Here is a 26,082-nt window from a genome sequence, read left to right on the forward strand (position 1 = left end):
AAGGGAAAACAGGAATCCCCAACCTTCTGAGATGAGCTGCCACCACTGCCATCACCTATGTGAAGACTCTAGGTGTAGTAGTAAGACCAAACAGTAGGATCGCAAACTGGTAGTGCTGCGACCCTATCGTAAAACAGAGATACTTCCTATGAGACTTCAGGATGGGGATGTGAAAATACGCATCCTGTAAATCAATGGACACCATCCAGCCCTCTTGCTGCAGCGCCAAAAGAACCTGAGCAAGGGTTAGCATCTTGAATTTCTCTTGCTTCAGGTAAAAATTCAAGACCCTGAGGTCCAGAATCAAACGCAACATGCCATCCTTCTTGGGAATCAGAAAATACCAGGAGTAGAACTCCTGACCCCTTTCCTGCTCCAGAACCACTTCTATCACACCTTTTTGTAATAAAGCAAGAACCTCCTTCTGTAGAAAAAGTAAATGGCCCTCGAACAAAAACCTTGACAAGGAGGGAGAGGTGGAGGAAACTACCATTAGGGAAGGGCGTACCCATTCTCTACAAGGTTCAAATACCAGAGCTCTGACGTGACCGATTTCCAACCCTGTAGAAAGTGAGACAACCGACCCACATTGTTCTGCATTCTGTCCATCACCTGTGGTTTTTGTATTTTTCACCCCGAGTGGGATGGGTATGCTCAGACGTGAGTCCCATGCACTCCACACCACTGGATTCAAGCAAGCCGGGCTGAAGATGGCTGAAATGCCAGAAACCGGTCCTCAGAAGCTTGTTTCTGGTCCAGGGAAGACATGGCTTGGCAGTTCGGGCTGGACTGTTCCCATGGGGCACAGGGTCAGACTGATTTGCATATAGCCATGTCTGAACTGGGGTGGCGGAGTGGGCTAAAGAACGGTGATGGATTAAACCCAGATCTTTTGACTGGGTGTGAGTGTTTGACTGATTCAGATGCTCCGTCCATCACCACCCCCTTTTGTACCGCTTTTGGCCGCCATAAGTGTGGCAGGGTATGCTTAGACGTGCGTCCCTTGCTCACTTTGCCACTGGATTCAAGCAAGCCGGGCTGAAGACGGCTGAAATGCCAGAAACCGGTCCTCGTAAGCTTGTTTCCGGTCCAGGGAAGACATGGCTTTGGAGTTCGGGCTGGACTGTTCCCATGAGGCACAGGGTCGGACTCATTTGCATATAGCCATGTCTTAACTGGGGTGGCGGAGTGGGCTAAAGAACGGTGATGGATTAAACCCAGATCTTTTGACTGGGTGTGAGTGTTTGATTGATTCAGATGCTCTGTCCATCACCACCCTCTTTTGTACCGCTTTTGGCCGCCATAAGTGTGGCAGGGTATACTCAGACGTGAGTCCCTTGCTCACTTTGCCACTGGATTCAAGCAAGCCAGGCTGAAGACGGCTGGAATGCCAGAAACCGGTCCTCGGAAGCTTGTTTCCGGCCCAGGGAAGCATTGGCTTGGCAGTTCGGGCTGGACTGTTCCCATGAGGCACAGGGTCAGACTGATTTGCATATGGCCATGTCTGGACTGGGGTGGTGTGGAGTGCAAAAAAACGATGGATTTAGGCCCAGATCTCTGTACTGGGGTGAATGTATGACATTGTTCTGCATTCTGTGCATCACCGGTGGTTTTTGCATTTTTCACCCCGAGTGGGATGGGTATGCTCAGACGTGAGTCCCATGCACTCCACACCACTGGATTCAAGCAAGCCGGGCTGAAGACGGCTTGAATGCCAGAAACCGGTCCTCGGAAGCTTGTTGCCGGTCCAGGGAAGGCATGGCTTGGCAGTTCGGGCTGGACTGTTCCAAAGAGGCACAGGGTCAGACTGATTTGCATATGGCCATGTCTGAACTGGGGTGGCAGAGTGGGCTAAAGAACGGTGATGGATTAAACCCAGATCTTTTGACTCCGAGTGAGTGTTTGATTGATTCAGATGCTCCGTCCATCACCACCCCCTTTTGTACCAAATTGAAGGCCAGCGGACCCACGGGATCTGAAGGTGCTCCCGAGGGGAAGGCTGCCTTGGCAAATACTCCATACATTGCATTTAAAAAATACGTTGGATCCGAACCGGGAGTTGGAAACTGTGGATATGGAGTAGCGTCAGTATCCACATGAAGAGCATTTGACGTCGGAACAGCCAGATCCACTGGCAGAGCCCAGGTTCAACTTAGTGTACACAAGAAGGATCATCCTGAACTGGCAAGCCCTCTGAATCCGGCAAACCCCTCGGTGCCGGAGACTGCGCTGGGCTGCCTTTTGGAGAAGGAGATCTTTCCGGAGTTACCTGAGGAGATGGGGAAGGGAAACACCACATCCTTCTGACGACGTCGAGGAGCTGGTGAAGGTGACCTCAAAGCCTTACCCTTCGACGAACGGCGCCAAGACCCATGTCTCCTCTTCTTCATCTGGTGTTTCCTTGACTACGAAGCATGTGAAGTCAACTACTTCGATCTCACGTCCTCTTCCTTCCTGCCTTGCTTTTGCCATAAAAAACTTGGCCTCCTGTTCTTTTAAAGCCTTTGGGTTCATTTTTCGACAGCTGGAACAGTCTTCCACGTCGGGATCCGATGACAAACACCATAAAAAATCTTCATGGGGGTCAGTGGTAGACAAGTAACCCCCACACTCCCTACTGGGCTTACACCCGGACTTCCTCGAAGAAGCAATCGCAATAGCAACAGTAAGAGCTGAAGAAACAACAAAGTAACACAATATGTGGAGTCCCAGAAAACCGTTACATGTCAACGGCTGGGGAAAAAGGGAATTGCTGTCATCACGCCGACAAGGCTCTCTTATGGTGACGTCCTGCGGAGACGCGAGCAGAGCCATAGCATTGTGACGTCCTCGGCGTGGAGAGCTAGGAAAAATTCAGTGGAATGCTGGCGCAGGGGATATTCATAAGGTGAGGAAGCCAAAGGCAGATGTATCCTTCAGAAACGTAAAATATGATTAATGGACACCACTCACAAATAATCAAGTGTAAGTGGTACGGGTCACAACAGTTCTACTGCAATTATTCAAAATTTAAACAGATGTCGAGAAAGCCTTAACACGTAGTCCACATTAGAGAACAGGTATCACTTACTAGAAAAAAAGTAGAAGTATACGAGGAGTATTCCTAGTGTATCAATGGCGTGGACCTACCATGCCATCTTGGTAGCTCAATTTGTACCATAAGATCGATCACATGTCACACGTAGGTTTCCAAATGTGTGCCTTCTTGACACTGTCTGTTACGAGGGACAGGTACAAGATCCGTCTATAAGGATCTAAAAGGATCCTAAGCCCCAAGTCAGAAAAAGCCAAGGGGAGAGTGAAGGGGATATCATCTAAAAACCGTCTGGAAGAATTGTATTTGATTGATTCTGCAAAAAGTAACATGACGCAATGGCTACATAGAATGAATGAATGAATGAATACATATTTGTATTGCGCATATTTGTATTGCGAAGTGGGGGAAGACTGGCAACTTGCACCAAAATATATCTATACACCTTGAAGAACACTCAGAATAAGGAAACCTGTGTATAGCTATACTAAACCATTTTCATAAGTAATGTTGTACATAATTGTCAGAAGGTCCACATGAGCCATATGGACCGTACATGTTAGTGTTTTTATAAGTATGCAGTGCCCTAGGCATACTGAATTGTCAACAAGAGCAATGAGATCAAGCAGCTTATTTACATTGCCAAAGTTAACTCATTACCAGAGCTAACTTATTACAAAAGTAAAGGACACAGTTCAAGGTCAGACCCTATTTATCTCTACGGGCAGTTAGTCCCCAAGAAAATATTGCTGTGCAGTCTCAATATTAATAACAGGCTCCACAGCTCGGAAGTTTCATTATCCAGGTCGCTTCTCGTCGTCTTAGTAGGAGTTCTCTGTTGCCACATCGTACATCATTTTTCACATGATCAATGCCATGAAAACAAAATTTGTGCACCAAGGGTGCTCTCAAAGGTATGTTACACAATCGGATATTTCAAGTCATTATTTTTCAGTGCCCTGAAATGTTAGTCAATGCGTTCCCACAAAGGCCTTATGGTGCTCCAACATACATTTGTTGGCATGTACATATGATTACAAACAACAAATCTGGTTTCACAATTAATGTACATGGGCATAGTATGCCGGCAAAGTAGAAATGTGACACCTTATAAACTGCCCATCTGCATGTATTGTAATGTTCAAATTTGAAAAAAACTTTAGTACGGGCCTCAACCAGTTACCATATCTAGTCGGTTGTGGGTAGCTAGGGCTCTTCAAATTTGCAAGAGTAAGACCTCTCCTAAAAGTCAAACTAGGATATGGACATAAACTGAGCAAGTGATTTGTCTGAACTCGGACAGTATCAATATCTTTGTAAAGCAAAATAGAATTTACTCGTGTCAGAGTGAAAATTAGTTACCAGCCTGATTTTCTCTGTAGATTTAGATCCACTTTTCTGTATTGTTTTCAGTGTATTTTCACGTACTAGCTGGTGTGCACGTAATTATACTTTATCAATTGTCTGTTTATTGTATCCCCTCTGTGAAAATCTTAGTTCCATATCTGATATAGCTCTAGCATACTCAGTCTTCTGGCTACAGTTTCTCCGAGCCCCGACCAACTCCCTAAAGGGGTTTGCATTAATCTGAGATTTGGGGTGACCGGTACATGCATGCAATAAAGCATTACAGTAAGTTATTTTTCTATACATTTTGCTGAAAACCTTATCTCCAGAAATGTAAAGTTCTACATCCAAAAAGACAGTATGTTCATTGCTATATTGGAATGTAAATTCTTATGAAGCACGATCTTCAGTGGCAGGATCAGGGGGTGAGAGGAGCCCCAACTCAGGGGAGGTATCAAGGGCACTGACTTGTTGTAGTTCATTCCAATTCTCTTTGTAGAACAAGTTACTTACCTTCGGTAACGATATATCTGTAAGAAACATTAGTTAGTGTTAGATTCCTTACCTTAGAATATCCCCAGGCGTCAGTCTGGATCCGGAAACTTTTGCGTAGCAGTACCCCTGCGCGTCGGTAGGCGTCGTCTGCAGGCGTCCCCTGCGGCTCCGCGTCCGTCGTCGGCGTCGTGCGCCGTGATGACGTCGCTGGAGTACATAGACGCCGCCTCCGCGCGCTGACGTCAGTTCTTTGCACACAGCATTTCCGCGCCAGGAGACGCAGAGCCATGAGAGAACCAACACTGGTGCCATGTAAAAACTAGGGCCCTGAAAGGGATGACCTTAACCCTAGGTATCAGTTCGCAGAACGGGGAGGATGGGTGGGTTCGGTAAGGAATCTAACACTAACTAATGTTTCTTACAGATATATCGTTACCGAAGGTAAGTAACTTGTTCATCTGAAAGAAACACGTTAGTGTTAGATTCCTTACCTTAGAATACATACCCCAGCAATACCAACCCCGGTGGTGGGTCTGCGAACCAATACAAACTACACCAGAAAGTCCTGGAGGACAGAACGGCCAAAGAAGCCATCCCTCCGGACTTGGCTGTCCAGGCAGTAGTGCCTCGCAAAGGTGTGCAGCGAGGCCCACGTAGCCGCTTGGCAAATGTCCTGCAAGGGGACTCCCCGGCCCAGGGCAGTGGTAGCCGCCGTGGCCCGAGTGGAATGGGCCCTCAGCCCAACAGGAGGCTCCTTCCGAGCCAAAGAGTAGCACGCTTTGATGCAGAGGACGACCCATCGAGAGATGGTTCGTTTACAGACCGCCCGTCCCTTCTTCGCACCCACGTAGCCAACAAACAGTTGGTCATCCACCCGGAACTGGCGTGTGCGATCCATGTAAAATGAAAGCGCACGTTTTGGGTCCAGACGATGGAGCCGCTCTTCATCCTTTGAAGGATGCGGAGGCGGAAAGAAGGAAGGGAGGGTGATGGACTGCCCGATGTGAAAGGCCGAAACAACCTTGGGCAGGAAAGAAGGTCTAGTCCTCAGAACCACCTTATCAGGATGAATGGACAGGAAAGGAGGTTGGACAGAAAGAGCCTGGAGCTCACTCACTCTCCTGGCAGAGGTGATGGCAACCAGGAAAGCCGTCTTTAAAGTCAGGAGACGGAGAGGACAAGAATGAAGGGGCTCAAAGGGAGCACACATTAGAAAGGTTAGAACCAGGTTCAAATCCCACTGAGGCATCACAAACGGAACAGGTGGAAACATGTGAGTGATGCCTTTCAAGAATCGAGTTACAATCGGGGATTTGAACAAAGAAGGCTGATCAGGAAGCCTCAAAAAGGCTGAAAGGGCAGAAAGGTAGCCCTTGATAGTGCCCAGAGCAGAGCCCTGCTGGGCAAGAGAAAGAAGAAACAGAAGAACCTCCGAAAGAGGGGCAGAAAGAGGATCCACAGCCTTTGCTGTGCACCATGCCACAAATCTGTTCCACCGACAGGCGTATACCGACTTAGTGGAGGGACGCCTGGCTGCCAGAATAACATCACAGACTTCAGGAGGCAAGTCAAATGGCCTCAACTGCCGCCGCTCAATCTCCAAGCATGGAGGTGGAGACTGGACAGGTTCGGGTGGAAGACCGTCCCCTGCTGCTGCGACAGAAGGTCCTCCTGAAGGGGCAGGCGGATCGGGGGACCGACTGACATGCTGAGTAGCTCGGGATACCAGTATCTTCGAGCCCAGTCCGGAGCCACAAGGATAACTTGGGCCCGGTCGCGCCTGATCTTCTTCAGCACTCTGGGCAGAAGTGGTATAGGCGGAAAGGCGTATAACAGACCGCAACTCCACTCGCGCCGAAAGGCGTCGCCGTGCGAGTGCCGTCTTGGAAACTCCAACGCGCAGAACTGATGACATTGCGCGTTCTCTTCGGTGGCGAATAGATCTAACCAAGGCTCTCCCCATTGCAGAAAGATGCCGTGCGCCACGTCCGAGTTCAGACGCCATTCGTGATCCATCGAGCACCGACGGCTGAGTTCGTCCGCCCTGGCGTTCAGAGAACCTGCCAGGTGTTGAACCGTCAGAGTCACGCCCTGACGTTCCAGCCATTGCCAGAGGCGCAGAGCCTCCTGGCAAAGGGTCCACGACCCCACACCGCCCTGTTTGTTGCAGTACCACATGGCGGTGGTGTTGTCGGTGAACACCTGCACCACACTCCCGTTGACAAAGGGGAGGAATGCCTTCAGTGCCAGACGAATCGCCCGCAGCTCCAATAGGTTGATATGGAGCCGGGACTCCGCCGGAGACCAGATGCCTCTGATCTCTGCCTCCCCCAAGTGGCCACCCCAGCCCTGGAGGGACGCGTCCGTCACGACAACGTGCTCCGGTTGGGGAAGGGAGAGGGACTTGCCCCTGACCCAGTCGCGGTCCGTAAGCCACCACTGCAGTTGTCTCGCAGTGCCCTCCGAGATCAAGACGTGGTCGGACAAGTTGCCCTGATGCTGGGCCCACTGAAACTTCAGGTCCCACTGCAGAGCCCGCATCCGCCACCGAGCGTGATGCACCAGAAGGATGCAGGAAGCCATCAGTCCCAGCAGCCGCAGCGTCAACCTGACCGAAACCCGGGATAGCGGCTGAAAGATGGGAATCAAAGCCTGAATATCCCGAACCCGCCGTTCCGGAGGATAAACCCGAAACTGCGCCGAGTCCAGAACCGCTCCGATGAAAAGGAGCTTTTGAGAGGGACACAGGTGTGATTTCGGCACATTGATGGAGAACCCCAGGTCGTGCAAGAGGTCTGCCGTCATCTGAAGGTGGTGGACGACTGTCTGGGGCGAGCCCGCCTTCAACAACCAGTCGTCTAGGTAGGGGAAGACTGAAACCCCCAACCTGCGCAGATGGGCTGCGACCACCGCCATCACCTTTGTGAACACCCGTGGGGCGCTGGTAAGGCCGAAGGGGAGCACGATAAACTGAAAATGCTCCTGGCCTACCGTGAACCGCAGGTAACGCCGGTGGGCCGGCAGGACGGGGATGTGAAAATAGGCGTCCTGCAAGTCCAACGCTACCATCCAGTCTTGTGGGTCTAGAGCAGCCAAGACCTGAGCTAACGTCAACATCTTGAACTTCTCCTTCCGGAGGAAGCCGTTGACGTTCCTTAGATCCAAGATAGGACGTAGGCCCCCCTTGTCCTTCTTGGGCACCAGAAAGTAGTGGGAATAACAACCACGTCCTACTTCTGGCCCAGGAACGCGCTCGATGGCCCCCTTGGCCAAGAGGGCCGTAACTTCCTCCTGCAGAAGTGTCAAGTGGTCCCCCGACACACGGTGGTTCTGCGGTGGCATGGCTGGAGGAGAGGTCTCGAAGGGGAGGGAGTAGCCCCTTCGGACGATTTGCAGCACCCACCTGTCCGAAGTGATCGTGCGCCAGTGAGCGTGGTGATGGCGAACCCTGCCACCCACTGGCGTCACATGGGGCCGAAAGCACGGACTAGGAGGATTTTGGGGTAGATGCTGCGGGGGAGGGTGTGGTCTGACCCCGCCGTTGTCCCCGACCGCCACCACGGCGGTTTCCACGGCCGCCACCGCGTTGGAAAGATTGTTGCGGCGCGTGGCTGGCAGCACGTGTGGGGGCGCCCCTTCCTTGGCCACGAAAGGGACGAAACGAACCCGGTTGCTGACGCTGGGTCGAGAGACCCAAGGACTTGGCCGTGACCCTGGAGTCCTTGAAGCGTTCCAGCGCGTGGTCCGCTTTGTCACCGAACAGGTGACAGCCATCAAACGGCATGTCCATCAGGGTATTCTGGACATCAGCCGAAAAATTGGCGGATCTCAGCCAGGCGTGGCGACGAATCGCCACCGTCGTAGACATAGCTCTGCCCAGCGAGTCGGTCGTATCAAGACCACACCGAATTGAATATTTCGCTGCATCTCGGCCTTCAGCCACAGCTTGACCGAGCTTTGCCCGCACCTCCATGGGGCATTCCGGCAGCAGCTCCGCGACCGTATCCCACACAGAGTGGGTGTAGCGGCCCAAGAGGCAGGCGGTGTTGCAAGACCGCAGGCCCAAACTAATGGACGAGAAGACCTTTTTGCCAAACTGGTCATACCTCTTGGATTCCCGGTCGGGCGGGGCCGACGGGAATGCGGACTGGGAGGTCGAGGCCTGGATCACCAGACTCTCAGGAGTGGGGTGGGTAGACAGGTACTTGGGGTCGTCCGGACAAGGACGGTGGCGCCTGGCCACGTTCCGATCAACAGGCGCACCTGAAGCGGGCCTGGACCACGTGCCCAACAGAACGTCAGACAAGGCCTCATTAAACGGCAGCAGTGGCTCCACTGGGCATGACTGCGGTTTGAAGACCTCGGTGAGGATGTTAGGCCTCACGGCCGCGACGGGGAGCTCAAGGTGTAAGGCCTTGGCAGCCCTCATCAGCACCACAGAATAGGCAGCTCCCTCCACCGATGCCACGGTTGGAGGAGAGATCAAACCAGGGTTAGGAGAGTCGTCCAAACCACTGGCATCCCCCAAGTCACCTGTCCAGTCCGGGTCATACTGGCACTCGCGAGCCAGAGGGTCCTCGGACCCCTCCCAACCTTCACCGTACTCCTCATCCTCTCCGTATTCGGAGTCAATGATGAAGACCGGCTCCTCGGGGTTCATGGGCCCCATCGGCGCCGGGACCGGCGTCGTGCGACGCCCGTCCGGCGCCGCGTCCGGCGTCGGAGAAGGTAAGGGGACGGCGCCGCCCGGAGCCGGCGTCGGAACCCCACCGCCGGCCGGAACCGGCAGTGGAGAACCGGCGCCGCGCGGGGGCGGCGTCGGGGGTAACCCCGATGGCAACGGCGCCGGGGAGGCCGGAGAACCAGCCGGCGCCGATCCCGAAGGCCCCTGCGGCGCCGGGGTCGGAGCCGTCGGCGGCGCCGGGGCCGGAGCACCCGACGGCGCCGAGGCAGGGACACCCGAACCGCTAGGGCCCCCAGACGGTAGCACTGGGCCCGAAGGCGCCGTAGGCCCCGTCGGAGAAGCGAGCGCCCTCATGGCCATGAGGAACGCCTCGATCTCCTCAGGCGTCGCGCCATGCCCAGGGACCGGAGGGTATGAGGCAGGCCGCGCCGGCGACTCTCGCGGAGCCGCGGGGTTGGGGTCACCCGAGCCCCCGGCCGCATCGCGCGAGCGTCGGGGGGAGTCGGGGGTACGATGACGACGCCCCGACTTCTTGTGCTTCTTACCTGACGAGCCTGACGAGTGGTGTCGACTTCCGGAGCGCCCGGCGCGGCTCCGCGACCGCTCCCTCGAACGCTCTCTCGACCTCCGGCCGGACCGGGACCGCTCCCGGTCCCGACGTGGGGCCGACACCCGGAGCTCCAGCAGCTTGCGGGACCGCTCCCGCCTAGCCTTGTTGGTAAGGGCCCGGCAGTCGACGCAGGAGTCCACGTCGTGGTCAGGGCCCAGACACCGGAGGCAGAGGCGGTGATGGTCTGTGACCGACATCGTGCGCTCACAGTCATCGCAATTCTTAAACCCAGGCATCCTATCAGGCACCGTAGAGGAAAAAACAATTGAAAAACTTGGTCAAAGACCGGAGTACTGCTCTTCAGATCTGCGTCCACTGGCGCGGAAAAAAGAAGAACTGACGTCAGCGCGCGGAGGCGGCGTCTATGTACTCCAGCGACGTCATCACGGCGCACGACGCCGACGACGGACGCGGAGCCGCAGGGGACGCCTGCAGACGACGCCTACCGACGCGCAGGGGTACTGCTACGCAAAAGTTTCCGGATCCAGACTGACGCCTGGGGATATTCTAAGGTAAGGAATCTAACACTAACGTGTTTCTTTCAGATGTATGGTTGTCCAATCTCATCACTTGCATTGTAATCATTGTCCAAATCCATAACAAACAGGGAATGCAAGGTATGCGTTCTCCCTTGTGGCGGCAGCAGGTCAAGAGGAGGAAGTGGTGCCTCGTCAGTGGCCAGGCAGGACCTCGGTCAAACCAGTGAGGAGAGTCGGAGAGTACAAAAGTTACCTAAACTTCCCGCATCGATGGAGTAAGCTTCATTGTCAAAGTGCTGAGAACTGGAGTAGACCGTAGACTGTAGCACAAGAGGTGGAGGAGGAACTGGGGCTGGAGGCGACCAGTGATTGGCTCGGAGGGGCCAGTTGGCCCAGAGGCGAACCAGTCCGCGGTATTCCAGATGGAGAGCCTCTCGGCTCCATGGGGTCTGAAGGCGTGCCAGAGAAAATCAGCAAGGATCCAAAGAGTCGGAACATGGCCTCACGGAACCCTTCAATTGGTTTTGCAGTAGTGGATGGCCCCTGAAACTCAGGTTGTGCCAAAACAAGTTGCGGGACAGGCACCAATGCTGATTGACTTCAGAACGAGATCTAGATGTATAGTGTTGCCTTCATGCCTTTTCAAGAGAATGGGAGCGACAGGATTTCTTGAGCTTTCTTTGGCTTTCCTGATAACTGATCTCAATGAAAACGGACCTCGAAACCACACCTGCGACTTCTGGAGTGGGGCTAAACGTTTGACGTGGACTGGTGTTGTTGCAGAGTCTTTTGAAGCTTAGCAATGTAGTTTCACCTCACTGCCTTGAATGGCCTTCTGGCAACAACCATTGCAGACCTTAAAGTTGTGGTCGACCTCAGGCACCACCAACAATTGTGATGAGGGTCTGTCACAGATATTTGTAACAGTTCTCACCGGGCTTATTTTGGGAGATGCCATTTCCCTTGCACACTAAATTTTTTGTACGAGGTAAGGGGCTCAAAGAGATGTGAGATAGCTCTGGATCAAAGATGGGAGGTAGCTCTGGATCCATGTCCGGTGCACTTGACAACAACTCACTGGAGTGATACTTATGTAGGCTCTACAAGTCATTTCTGAGCTACACAGTGCCATTTCCCAGTGTGCAGAGGTACTGCTGAATAGTTTACAGATTCAATCTGACCCCTGGGGAATATTCAAAAGGTGAGGAATCTGCAACTTGAAATCTTATCACAGTGGCATGATTTACAAGTACAAATTCACAGAAGAACAAGTTACTTACCTTCGGTAACGCTTTTTCTGGTGGATACAATATTTGCCTGTGGATTCCTCACCTTTTGAATATCCCCCTGCCCCAGCATTCCACAGAAATTCTTTCCTAGCTCTCCCACGTCGATGAGGACGTCATAATAGCACGGCTTAACTTGCTACACCTAAGACGTCATCAGAGCCATAAGAAGACCTCGTCTGCGTGCTGACGTCAATTCTACCCATTTTTTCCGTACCACTGAGGCAAACGGATGGACCGACACATTTTCACATGTATACATAGTATACGAAATATATATTTACAAATGCATATCCAATAAAGGCATGGAGAAAAACAGGCCAAGCATTTCCCATTATTATAACATAAGCTTGATTAAGACATATTAAAAAAAAACTCATGTTAAACAATAAATGCATCTTTTGTTAGAAACAGGTGGACAACGGCGAGGCGGGTGGGACAGTGAGGAATCCACAGGCAGATACTGTATCCACCAGAAAAAGCGTTACCGAAGGTAAGTACCTTGTTCTCTGATGGTTACTTCTACCTGTGGATTCCTCACCTAACCTTTGGAATAGAATCCCCAAGCCGAACCTCTCCCGAGGAGTGTATCCACCTGACTAGACCAAAAAATCTTGCAAAACAGATCGAGCAAAATGGCCATCCCTCCTAACCTCCGAATCCAAGCAGTAATGCTTTGCAAAAGTATGGAGGGAGGCCAAAGTAGCTGCTTTACAAATATCAATGACAGGAACACCTCTAGCCAAAGCAGAAGAAGAAGAGTTAGCTCTGATGGAATGAGCTCTGATTCCTTTAGGAGGGTCCTTCTTGGCCAAGGCGTAGCAAATCTTGATGCACAAGATAATCCACCTTGAGAGAGTCCGCTTGTACACAGCCTTGCCCTTCATCTTCCCAACGTAGCCCACAAAGAGCTGATCATCCAGTCTCAGATCTTTTGTTCTGTCCAAATAAAAGCGGACAGCTCTCTTAGGATCCAAACGGTAAAGTCTCTCTTCCTCCTTGGAAGGGTGAGGGGGAGGATAGAAGGTAGGTAAGGTAATGGACTGTGCCATATGGAAAGGAATAACCACCTCAGGAAAGAAACCAGCCCTGCTCCTTAGAACCAACTTATCTACATGAATAGTCAAGAAAGGAGGTTTAGAACTAAGAGCTTGAAGCTCACTTACCCACCTAGCCGAGGTAATGGCAATCAAGAAAACGGTCTTAAAAGAAAGAATCCTCAATGGATAACTATGAAGAGGCTCAAAAGGAGCACCCATTAAAAAGGTGAGAACAAGATTTAAATCCCACTGGGGCATAATGAAAGGAGTGAGAGGAAACCTATTGGTAAGTCCCTTAATGAACTTCATAACAATGGGGGACTTAAATAAAGATGGCTGATCCAGCAAACATAGAAAAGCCGACGCAGCTGACAAATATCCCTTTACTGTAGCCACAGCACAACCTTGCTGGGCAAAGAATGAGAAAACTCCAGAATATTAGACAAACAGGCTTTCCAAGGATCAATGGCCCTCTCTCCGCACCATTTAACAAATCTGGACCATCTGGAGGAGTAAACAGACTTAGTGGAGTGTTGCCTGGACAATTAAATAACATCCACCACATCCGGCAGGAGAGAGAAGGAACTCCGGTTATCCCGGTCAATCTCCAGGCATGAGGGTGCAAGCTCTGCGGGTGGGGGTGAAGAACCTGCCTCTGTGACTTTGAGAGGAGATCTACCCTGAGAGGGAGGGTGCGATGAGAGGTGAAGTAGATCTGTGTACCACACCCTTTTTGGCCAATCTGGGACGATCAAAATGACTTAGGCCCGGTCTTGGCGAATCTTCCTCAGAACCAGAGGAATCAAGGGTATGGGAGGAAACGTGTAAAGGAGCTGCGAGCTCCAATCCAACTGAAATGCGTTCTTCAAGCGCTCCCTGTATCGGATACTGAAGACTGCAGAACAACGGACCGTGCGCGTTCTCGTGAGTGGCAAAAAGGTCCAACCGAGGAGACCCCCACATCTCGAAGATGTGATGAACCACCTCCGGATGAAGCCGTCACTCGTGATCGGCAGAGTAATGCCGACTGAGACTGTCCGCACAACCACTCAGCACACTGGCTAGATGATTTGCAAACACACAAATCTGAAGGACCTGAGCCCAGGACCAGAGTCACAGAGCCTCTCGACAGACAATAGGACCCCACACCTCCCTGCTTGTTGATGTACCACATTGAGGTAGTGTTGTCCGTCAGTACCTGAACCGACTGACCGCGAAGGGAAGGAAGGAAAGCCATTAGTGCCAAACGTATCACCTGCAATTCCAGAAGGTTGATGTGAAGCAATCTTTCCTCTGGAGACCAAAGACCCTTGACCTCCAGATGAGCACCCCACCCTAGAGTAGAGACATCCGTGATCACTGTGGCAATCGGCGGAGGAGGCTGAAAGGGCTCTCCTTGAGACAGGTTGCCCTGCACACCCCACCAAGTCAGCTCCGCTGCAGTTTCTCTGGAGATTCTGACCTTCTCCCCGAGATCTCTGTTGTGTTGATACCACTGCCTGCGGAGGCACCACTGGAGTCCCCTCATATGCCAGTGTGCATGACTGACCAACAGTATGCAGGAAGCGAACAGACCGAGCAGACTTAGAACCTACAGGACTGGAACAACCGCTCCATTGTGAAATAATGTAATCATCTCCTGAATGTCAAGAATCCTTTGCGGAGACGGAAATGCTCGACACACAGTAGTGTCCAGTATTGCCCCCATGAACAGGCTGTGCTGAAAAGGCACCAGGTGAGATTTGGGTACATTTATCGAGAAACCCAAGTTGAATAACAGTTGCGTTGTCACTTGCAAGTGGCGCAACACATTCTCCGGAGACTTGGCTTTCAACAGCCAGTCATCCAGATAGGGGAAAACAGGAACCCCTGACCTGAGATGTGCCGCTACCACGGCCATCACCTTTGTAAAGACCCGAGGTGCGGAACTCAAACCAAATGGAAGAACCGCAAACTGGTAGTGTTGCGACCCCACCATGAACCAGAGATACGTCCGATGCGACTTTGGATGGTGTCTATTGATCTGCAGGATGCGTATTTTCATCTTGCCATCCTAGTCTTCTTGTTGCAGAGCAAGAAGAACCTGAGCCAATGTCAAAATTTTGAACTTTTCCTGTCTGAGGTAAAGAGTCAAAATCCTGAGATCCAAGATCTGCCTCAATCTATTGTCCTTTTTGGGGATCAAGAAATACCCGGAGTAGCATCCCTGACCCCTCTCCTGCTCTGGAACCACCTCTATCACACCTTTCCGTAACCAGGTAAGAACCTCCTGCTGCAAAAGCAGTAAGTGGTTGTAGTGACCGGGTTTTTGGCTCTATTTCTGAGTGATGGTGACTTTAGCTTGCTACCATCCTAGATCCCTATTCTTAGCTTGTTTTGGTCCTTTTCAGGCCTCTTTTCAGACCTAGAAGCATAAACTAGAGGATAGCCGCTTTATATGACGATAGATCCCTTATTTCTGACTCTAATCCATCTATTGCCTATTGGCTTTGACATGATTATGTGTCCTTTCATCATTCTCAGGCCTGAAGACCTATAGTAGAGGGTGGATCCTGTAGTTCTGACTTTAAATTATAGAGCTATGTGTCCATTTCATCCTTTTCGGGCCTACAAGGCCCAGAACCAGAGAGACTCCATTTTGCTTTCTGCCTCTGCAGACTGAGATGCATGTAGGTCAAGTGTGATGTTTTAGTTAGGAGGTGTGGTTTGCTCTTTGCAAACTAGAGAGAACCGGCTAGAGCTGAATCTTATCAAGAAATGTCCCTTGGCTTAAGTCTCTAGACGAAACAAGCAGTTGATCACTGTGAGGGCGTCTGGAGCAGGGAACCTGGTACATGGATTTGGTGGGAGGAGGCTACTGGCTGGAACTTTCCACTAGGGAAGAGCATTCCATATTAGCGAAGTGCAGAGAGGCAGAGCGGTCAGATGGTCTTTGGAGCTGAAGAGAGCGGTCAGATGAATCTTGGAATGGTAGAAGGCAGATGGTTTGAAAGCAGTCAGAAGCAGTTACTTGTCAGAAGGAGTTGTGATCAGTTGGAGCAGGCAGTTAACAGCTGGAGTTTGGAGTGATACCTTTTGGAAGAGACTGAAGTTATATTGTGGATTAGTCTGTGGGAGCAGCTGGAGTGAGTTGGACATTGGAGCTGGACCAATCAGACAGAGTGAAGAAGCTAGTGGAGCAGACTGGTATCAGAGCGGCAGAAACTATATCATTAGACTGAAGTTGGAAGGTGAAGACAGTTCGTGGGAGAGAGGAATCCAGTGCAGGGGAGAATCTGAGATGAGCCAAGGCACAAACGAGAGAGGGACCCAGATGACAGCTAGAACAAGACTTCATAATAATCAGGTGATATCTGTCCTGTTATATTAGGGCCCATATATATATACATTAATCCTTTCCTTTATTTCCTAGGCTATATTCCCTACTGTATTGTTGCACTGATTAATCCCTTTTCTTTCAGCGGTGTGCAGTCCTGTTATAATTCATTATTTCTCTTTTTAGCTATCTACAGTTCCTGTCAGCTATATGTGGATGTGTTAGTAATCTGAGCTTTCTTGTTAATAAAGAGACCCCGCAGATCTGTGTATGTGTCTATTTCCCTTTACTCTTCAGGCTATATCTAGATTGCTAGTTATTGTGATGTTATTTGCTATTGTGTAATAAAGGGACCCCAGTTCTTAGTGAACCATTGTGTAACTGTTATTTGTTTGGTAAAGTTAACCTTTCTTCTAGTCAGATGCTGTTAAGTGGACGGATGCGTTTCCCATCTGGGTAAGTGGTAACTGAGCAAGGGAGCAGGGAGCACTTATATCAGAGAATAACCTTTGCATATTGTCATTTGGCCATTCTTGTGTGAGAGGATTGAACTGCCTATCTACCACATAAAATATAATATTACATTCCCAGTAGATATTAGATACATATAGAGAAACTTCCCAACAGAGAGAGAGAGAGAGATGAAGGTATTCATAGGACAGAGATTGAGTGGCATTAGTGAGAGCATTGATTGTGATCAATGTGTATACCCGCTGGATTGCGGCTTGTGAGAGATTGCCGCTAGAGAGAGTGGCATTAGTGAGAGCATTGATTGTGGTCAGTGTGTATCCGCACCAGATTGTGACCTAAGTGAGAGCACCGGGAGGATACGGTGTGTAGTGAGATTGCTGCTAGAGAGAGTGGCATTAATGAGAGCATTGACTGTGGTTAATGTGTATACCCACCGGATTGTGGCTTGCGTGAGCACTGATTGAGGTCAGTGTGTAATGGTAAATGATCAGAACTGCCCCCCTTCACTGAGGAGGAGGGTAGCATAGTCTGGGCCTGAGTTGCCGCGAGACTATAAGGTATGAGTGTGGTATGGAATATGGAATTCCTTAGTAAATGGTGAGTATTCCTAGTAATCCTATAGATTTAGTGGTGTTTTTGATGATATGAGCTTGTATATTGCTAATTCCCCACCCCCAGGAAGGTACCTAGGTACTGTGGTACGTAGGCTCTGGGGAGGGAGATGGTTACGTTTCGGCTGGATTGGTGGTGTCTTGGTGAGCTGGTGATATCTGGTCTGAAAATCCGGTCGTTACAGTGGTCCTCTGAACACCAACTCTGGGGAGGAGGGTAAGGAGGAGGAAACTCTAAAAAGAGAGGGTGTACCCATTCTCTACAAGATTTAAAACCCAACGGTCTGAAGTAATCGATTTCCAATCTTGTAGAAAGTGGGACACCCGACCCCCTACAGGACCAACATGTTCTAAGATGGGGATCTAGAACTGCTTTCCTGAGGCACCACCGGTGGTGGGGGAGGAGAAGAGAAGAAGGACTGCAGGCGGGCGGCTCCCGTAAGAAGTCCTCTATTTTTTCCCATTTACGATTTGTACAAAGGATTCTGCTGATGGATCTGTTGAGACTGCCGGCGACCATGAAAGGAAGCAGCCCTTCCAAATTCACAATACCGCTTGTAGCTGTACCCTCTAGACTGTGTTTGAAGGCCCAGAGATCTTCCTGTCTCTCTGCTATCGTTAAAGCGTTGCAAGGCAGAATCAGCTTTAGTGCTAAGCAGTCTCGACCTATCAAATGGCAAATCCAGCAGAGTTGCCTGAACGTCAGGAGAAAATCCGGATGACCTGAGCCAGGCTTGTCTTCTCATTGCTACAGAAGACCCCATTACACGAGCCAGAGTCAGCAGTGTCCAGACCCGATTGTATCACTTGACGGCCCGCAGCCTGTGAATCAGAAAGGGCCTCCAGGAAATTATTTCGTCATCTTCAGGTAATTTTAGAGCTAACTACTTGACTGAGTCCATCAGAGCATGGATATACCTCTCAAGAAGACATGTAGCATTAGTGGACTTTAGTGCCATACTTGCAGAAGAAAATACCTTCTTTGCCGCTTGCTCCATTTTTTAGAATCTCTATTACCTGGTAGATTAGGAATGAACCAGAAGATTGCTTTGAACAAGAAGCCTGGACCACCAAGCTTTCAGGTGACGGATGTGAAGACAGAAACGCTGGATCCCCAGGAGCAGGTCAGTATCTTCTTGCAAAGGACAGTGAAACTGCAGAGCAGTTAAGGGTTTTTGCCAGACCTCTAAAATAGACTATGTTAAAGCCTCATTGAAGTGTAGAAGAGGGTCAGAAATTGTGAAAGTGTAGTTAGAACCTCAGCCAGGATGTTGGATTTTACCTCAGCTGTAGGTAACTGCAGATCAAGCAACTCAGCTACCTTCTTTATTACAACATAAGGAGCAACATCATGTAATACCCCAGCCTTTGGAGATGAGAGTTCATACTCAGGTGAAGTATCTAATCCACTGGCCTCCTGTAAGCCTTCAAACTCATCCACAGATTCAACAATCTCTCCTTCCTCCTATTCCTGTCTATATTCCTCCTCTTCAATGAGCCTCTGCTCATCCCTTCTAGAGCTCTGCTTCAGAATCGGCGTCGGCAGCACCAGACGCGGCGCCGGTGATGAAGGCATCAGTGTCAATGGAAGACCTTCAGCTTCAATTCTCAGCGTCGAAGGAATCCGAGGCAGCGTCGACTCGACAGCCGAAAGGAGTCCAAGGAACCGGAGTGGAAAACCTCAGTGCCGGAAAATGCCAAGCCGGAGTCGTCGGCAAGAATGGCACGAAGGGCGTCTGGGCATACTGATGAGGTATACCCAAATTGAAAGCCAAAGGACCCACGGGGCCCGAAGGCGCACCAGAGTGATGAGAAGCCCTGGCAAACATCGAATTTAAAAAATGCGTAGGGCCTGTTCCAGGAGCTGGAAAAGGAAGATATGGATCCGTACCTTCTTGAATCACTTTTTGGCTGATCTGAAACCTGCGGAGCCGGAGAAAACGGCACCCGCACAGGTGAAGCCACACGAACTGGAGACGACTCCCTAGGCGTCGGAGACTTACTTGGAGCCGGAAAACCTTCAGGGGTTGAAGGGCCCTTAGACGCCAGCGACCTCAGAGCTGGCGATTGAACCAGAATCGCCCGTGGAGATGGAGATTGAGAAAACAAAGTCTTTCCTTTAAAGCCGCTTAGCTGGGGAAGGCAACCTACAAGCCCTGTTCTTCAACGAATGGCACAGAGAACCATGTCTCATCTTCGACTTCTTGTGTTTTCTCTACTTCAAAGTGTGAGAAGACGACAACTTCACACGTTTCTGACCCCTCTGCTCTTTTTTGGCTTTAACAATAAAAAGTTTAGCCTCACGTGCTTTAAGGGCTTTAGGATACATCTTCCTGCAGCTTAGACACTCTTCGACGTCATGATCAGAGATAAGCACCAGAGGCAATCTTCGTGGGGATCAGTGATCAACATCAGACCTACACACTCCCGGCAGGGCTAAAATTCGGACTTCCTAGAAGTAGCCATTAGAAATCTTCGAGGAAACAAAGTAATAGCCACAGAAAATGGAGAGTCCCTAGAAAAACCGTTACGCGTCGACGGCGTGGAAAAAAGGGAACGGACATCAGCGCGCCGACGAGGTCTTATGGCTCCGATGAAGTCATTGAGAGTCGCAAGCGTAGCCGTGCTATTATGACGTCCTCGTCGACATGGGGAGCTAGGAAAGAATTTCCGCGGAATGCTGGCGCAGGGGATATTCAAAAGGTGAGGAATCCACAGGCAGAAGTATCCATCAGAATGTAAAGTTACTCTAATTCATTATTCACAACTCATTTTAACTAATATGATATGTGAGTAAATCTGCTTAGAAGAGTGGTGTGGGTATTTCAGGCCAGGCCTATCATGCAAAATTGTTCAACACTCACAAACATAAGTTTGTAGGTTTTCCCCCTAACCTCTAGGAGACCATGTTTACCCTTGACACAAGGACAGGAGTTAATGCCCAACCAGTATGGGATTAATTAGGGAATACTTCCAAGTTTTCAATGGAGACACATTTTTCCAGTGGTAAAAAGTTGGTCTGAGTAAATGCTCTTTTGCTAGAAACTGATGTAATGTCAAAATCTGCACAACATACATTTTTGCCTTAGGGACATTTCATAACTTACTGGGTCAGATGGCTTAGTGTGATAATGCATCCAGTGCAGGTAGGTTTGTGTTGGAACCCATAGTTAGTCGTTCCCATGTAAGAGAGCCCACGCAGCCTTTCATGCTCCAGATATTGCTAAAATGAATACCACCAAGTTCTGCAAGAACAGCTGTTAATCAACACCAAGACACCCATGAGTGAACATACATTTAAAAAATACACATTATGACTTAGGGCCTTATGTATCAACACATTTCCCCAAAGACACAGAATGGGCAAAACCCTCTGATACATCTGGCCCTAAGCCTGGTAGGAGACTGTTGCTGCTTCCCAGATGTGAATTATTTGGGAATTTCCAAAAAGGTTTATCTACTCCAAATGTAGGCATAAACCTACAGGACAGAAGTAGATTCACAACTTTTTAATCAGCCCCTCGTTTCCCAGTGCTAAGTAGGCATTTGTGACTGTTGGTTTTCATGCTCAGGCACTTGGCTCTCCTCTTCGATCTCAAACGAACTGTTTCAAATGCTGCACTTTTTAAATCGGAGGATACTTATGTGATTTTTGTGCAACACTTACATACTCTTTTGGCTGTTACATTTATATGCTCATAACAAATGTAACAGAAGTTGTGTCTCCATAATCCAGGAAGAGGTATCAATGACCGTGAACACAACTGCTGGACACAAAAAGAAGCAACTCAGGCAAGGTGCTATCACTGAAATTTCAATAATGTTTAATATTATTAAGTAGTGTAGATACAAAGTCACATTGAACCAACAGTGCTGGCCAATTAGAGACCTAAACGTTGAAAATTCATAATACTGTAACTGAAAAGGTTCATGCAAAGAAATCAAAGATAGCATTTGCTCCAATCGACCCACATTTTACTGGTTAGCTATATATACTTCTTTGCCAAAAGCACATAAAATCCCACCATGGTATTACAATATCTGGGTAACACTCTATAGTCCCAGCACTTCACAATGGCCAATATATTTACTCATCTAGAAAGGACTATTATAAATGTCGAGCTACAGTCTAGGAAGACACCCAGGCACCACGTTTTTATTTTCAAAAAGAATTTGAGGTTACAAACTTTACCATGGTGTCCGACAAAGTAATCCAGTTATTTAACTACATTGATCAACCAAACTCTATTACAATCAAATGACTTCGTTTATCTAGTCTGGTCTCCACCGGTTTACACAGATGCCAATCCCTCACACCGACTATCAGAGAAATCTTTCCAATTAATAACCATGAAAGGAAAAATCTTCACTATTTCCAGGATTTTTAGCAACAGATTTACGGTATATTGCACTATCTGACAGGATGATGGTTAATATATAGAATTGAAGGAGCAAAGTACAGGACCAGAAGAGAAAAATGTACCATTATAAGAAGTTGGTCTCTTCTTTTATACTTAACAGGTCACCTAAGCAGAAGCTAATGGGGATACAACTGCTAACATAACCAATACACAAAATAATTTAATTGGGCTATCTAGGCTATCTTCCTAACACTGGCGGGAGATCACAAGCAACTGAGCAACCAGCAACGCTTTCAGCTCAGAACTCTGATCATCATCTTTCATGACAAATTTGTACACCAGTTTCACTCTCTTCTCCTTATCAGACTGATTTTTCCACTCTGTTGGATCAAAACCTAAGAAGAGAAAAATGATGGACCAATTTGTTAATGCCTGGAGCTATAATGGTGCTAAATAGTATTTAGCCGAGGATTGTGTATTTAAACAGATCACACAAGTTTGCTTAAAAATTACCTTCATATAATACCATGTTCGAAAAGCAGAGTTCAGATATGACCAGACACAAGGACAGTTATAATTCTTAGAAATGCATTTAGACTGACATCAAAAATATCCACTTCTACACTCACATGACAACGCCTAGAAAAGCTGCATCTTGAAGAGCAGAGACCAACTGTTAGTTCACAAACCTTTATTTATTAAATATTTGATCTTTCAGGTATTACTGTAGTTGCACTTTGCTTGGAAAGCGAGGGGTCATATGAAACAATGATTTAGGATCAGTCTAAAGCTAGGAAAACGTCCCATTGGGCGTAGTGCAAAAGTACAGTGCAAGAAAACCTCGTTACTGGACGTAAAGCAGAAAATAAAAGGACTACTGAAGAGCCACGAACATGGAAAAAGATCTGCAAAACATCCGTTTTTTAGGACAGTACATGGTGGTGACTGTTTTTTAAAATTACTGAAAGCACATCAAACAGAGGTTCATTATCTCAGGATCTCCAGAAGACACCAGCAACATTACAGTTTCACTAGCAGGAGGGCCACTCCTCATGTTTAAACCTTTAAGAGCGAGAGGAGATATGTCCTGACCACTATGACCTCAGTGAATGTAGCTCACAATGCAAAGCGTTTTAATCATACGAACGTTTTCTTATATTAGCAAAAGGAGAGTCTTCGAAACACCATAAAAGCTGCACAAAAAAGTTTTTTCCTACAAAGCAATCCTAAGTAAAGCACACCAAACCACAATTCAACAAACTGCAGGAAGAAAGGAACAAAATAAATACATACAAGCTATTGGTCTTGTATGAAGCACGGAAAAAATGGACAAATGGATCAGAGTATTTTGGAATGAAATACAGAAAAAAAATCTGACTAAGCAGTTTGTAAATCTACAGTTCAAAGGGGGGGAAAAAAAACGCCCATGCAAGTTTTAAAATGAATCCATAAACCGCGTTGAGATGGGTGAAGTGCTTGCGTCGGGTGTGTTGCTGCCAGGCAGTGTTCTTTAACACGACACCTCCATAGTTTGGGGTGCCTCCCGCACTTCCATATCTCCTGAGGCCCCATCCACGTGGGTGTTGGTTTGAGATCGGCTGCGGGGGCCTTCCGAAGACCCGACACTAGATGAAGAATGCGTGCGGGATCGAATCAACCTGGTCATGCTAGCTGCTGGCACTGAAAAAAAGACAAAAACATTCGTTCTTTAAGCAATATGCAGAAGTTTACCAAGCACAGAGAAGCGGTTGACACTTTAAAGAGATCACCGTTAGAGGAATGTGAAGGAACAAGTTTGCGTCTGCCGAAAGCTTGGCAGAATACTTATGCTGTAGACGCTCCTTCTCATAACTGCTTCTGGTCACCTCTCGAAGTTTGGAGTTTCACTACTACAGGCCATTTTTACCAAAGCTCTACTGTAAGGCTGCAGCCCCACCTTTAACATGCACATTGGTTGCTAATACTTTTCAACTGAAAAATATCACCTCTATCAGTTTACATTGTTTTGTATATAAATTCAAGCAAACAAAACCCCACAGAAGCCCCAAACAAATGAAATGGAAATGGTCCAAGAACTGCACAAATCACCCATGTACAAAATAGCAGGCATTGAAACCAGATCCAAATTATTTGGATGTAAGCGATAGAAGGTCATGCACAACAGGAACAAACCAATTAAAATAAAAAGCCCCAAACAAGCAGACGCTGCAATGAAAGACAACAAGACGCAGTCCGCCATGCTGGTAAGCCTTCCCTTCAATATGACATCTAGCGTCCATTACACAGAAAAAACAACGTAAAAACGAAAGTGTGTACATTTGAACGTATATGTCACGAGCACAGTGGCACTGTCGGATGCACATTGGTACCTGAATCAGCGCTCAGATGGCTGAGCTGTACATACGGGACTGCAAAAAGAATATATTGGAGAAGAGGATGAAAACAAATACATCATTTAGGAGAAAATTTACAAATCTTTGTACCTATTCTACAACGACTTTAATTATGTGTAAATGTATGCTGGGCATGATACAATCGACAAAGGATTTTCATTGTGGCCCGACAGAGCCTCATTTAATTCTTAAACTGTCTCAGAGTTGCTCTCCATATATTTATTGAGGTGCTGCTTGTGCTCAGGTGATTTCCAAGTGTTTTGCTTGACTTGATCATCAGAAGCAACGTGCCACACGGAGACTGTCCTGGAAAGGATACTACTGGGAGTCAATACGAATGAAAAGTACAACACAAAAAATAGTTTCAAGAGAGTCTCAGGTCGTTTTCCATTGCCTCCTTCTCCAACGACCTCCCTTCGTCCCTTCCTCTGAGCCCCTTGACCAAGGTGTAGCAGTTTATACCTGGACAGAGCCGGGACCCTCCTCCACCACGATTAGGAACTTTGTCGTGATAAGTCGCCACTGCTATTGAAATTACAGTAACCCGGTACTGATGATGGCCGAAACACTTCAACAGGCCGAAACATCGACGATTACAGCGAAAATGTTGGCGCTATGTCCCCAAGGATACTCAGCTTAATTTCATTTGTAAATATTATCATTTATTGTTTGGGTCGCACAACTATGTACATTTCACCATCATTTGTGTTTGTTTGTTGCGCCCCTTCTTGTCACTGTACATACTGCCTCACTTGTCACTTGTGCAGTCACCATTTTCACGAGCACTTGTGCACAGTATCCCACAGGTTACATGCCATTAAATGTAACGCAGTACTACCCATACATATGTTTGAATATATGAAGTGAAATATGACAAACATATGCATTTACTAATCTCCATTCTATGTGTCTCCCTGGTTTCTCCTTCCGCTCTCAGCAACTAATTGTGCTGCTTGAAATTGACCTTTAACTAGCACCCTCAGAGACATTGTTGTAGGTGACAGTAAATGATCCAAGGAATTATTTGCCACCTTACAAAACTTTCCAGACTCCTAGAGGAAAAGAATTTAGCTATTGATCAAACCTTCTGTAACACGTTAACATCATTCTTTCAACGGAAGGTTCTTGACATTTACAATGCCTTTTAAAAGGGGAAAAACGGAGCAAAGGCCAATCCTCCCAATGATCAAGGGTAATCGCATCACTTTCCTGACCCACCTTGTAGCAATACCTCTCATCTTAATTTCTTTTCTGCCACCACCATGGATCAGGTGGTCAAACTGCTTAGGGCAACTAAATCTGGCTCCCCTACAGATCCTAGTCCCACCAATACCATCGGTCTAGTCCCAGAAATTATAGGACCCCACCTGAGGTTTTTAATTTACAATTCCAGCCTGGGATCTTTCTAACTCATTGGAAAAAAGCCTCCTTTTCATTTACCTCTTTTAAAAAAGGCAAAATTAGGCACATCGAACCCTGGCAGCTATCGGCTTATTGCATGCTTGCCTCTACCAGCAAAAATTATCAAAAAATCCTTAAACTCAAAATCACCTCTTTTATTAATAAGAATCATTTGTTTGAAGACTCCAAGTACAGCTGTAAGTCAGAGCACAGCACCAAGCTGGCTCTTATTAATGCAATAGAGGAAATCAGATGCACAGTGGAGAGGCGGCAAGGTCGCACTGATCCGGTTGGACCCCTAATCGGCATTCGACGCAGTCGACCACCGTCTGCTGATCAGCCATCTTCAGGATTTGGGGGTTCTATCCCTTCTCAAATTCTTTAACAGATTAAGAGCAAAGAGTGGAAATCAGCAATTCAGTATCCACTCCTTTACAAAATCCTTATGAGATACCCCAGGGCTCCTCCCTTAGCCCTTCTCTTTTTAACTTGTATGTCACCCCATTGGCACAACTCATCAACACCTTTGGGTTTGCCATGGGGTCATACGCTGA

At 48.3% G+C, this 26,082-nt stretch overlaps 1 protein-coding gene across 2 annotated transcripts in view; it reads right to left on the minus strand.

The window, feature by feature from the left end:
• Positions 1-21,174: 21,174 nt before the first annotated feature.
• NDRG3 (NDRG family member 3) overlaps positions 21,175-26,082 on the minus strand; it is a 392,953-nt gene continuing 388,045 nt past the window's right edge. The window contains exons 16-17 of one of the 2 annotated variants that reach the window (XM_086932351.1): positions 24,104-24,142; positions 21,175-23,414 (exon numbers count right to left, since the gene is read on the minus strand). In XM_086932351.1, the coding sequence (XP_086788477.1) occupies positions 23,245-23,414; positions 24,104-24,142 (209 nt within the window). In that variant the 3' untranslated portion in view covers positions 21,175-23,244. The remainder of the gene's footprint in view (positions 23,415-24,103; positions 24,143-26,082) is intronic. The other variant, XM_086932352.1, reaches the window with a different exon arrangement.

This window comes from Lissotriton vulgaris, chromosome 7 (assembly GCF_964263255.1).
Source record: "Lissotriton vulgaris chromosome 7, aLisVul1.2, whole genome shotgun sequence".
NCBI classification, from domain to species: domain Eukaryota; kingdom Metazoa; phylum Chordata; class Amphibia; order Caudata; family Salamandridae; genus Lissotriton; species Lissotriton vulgaris.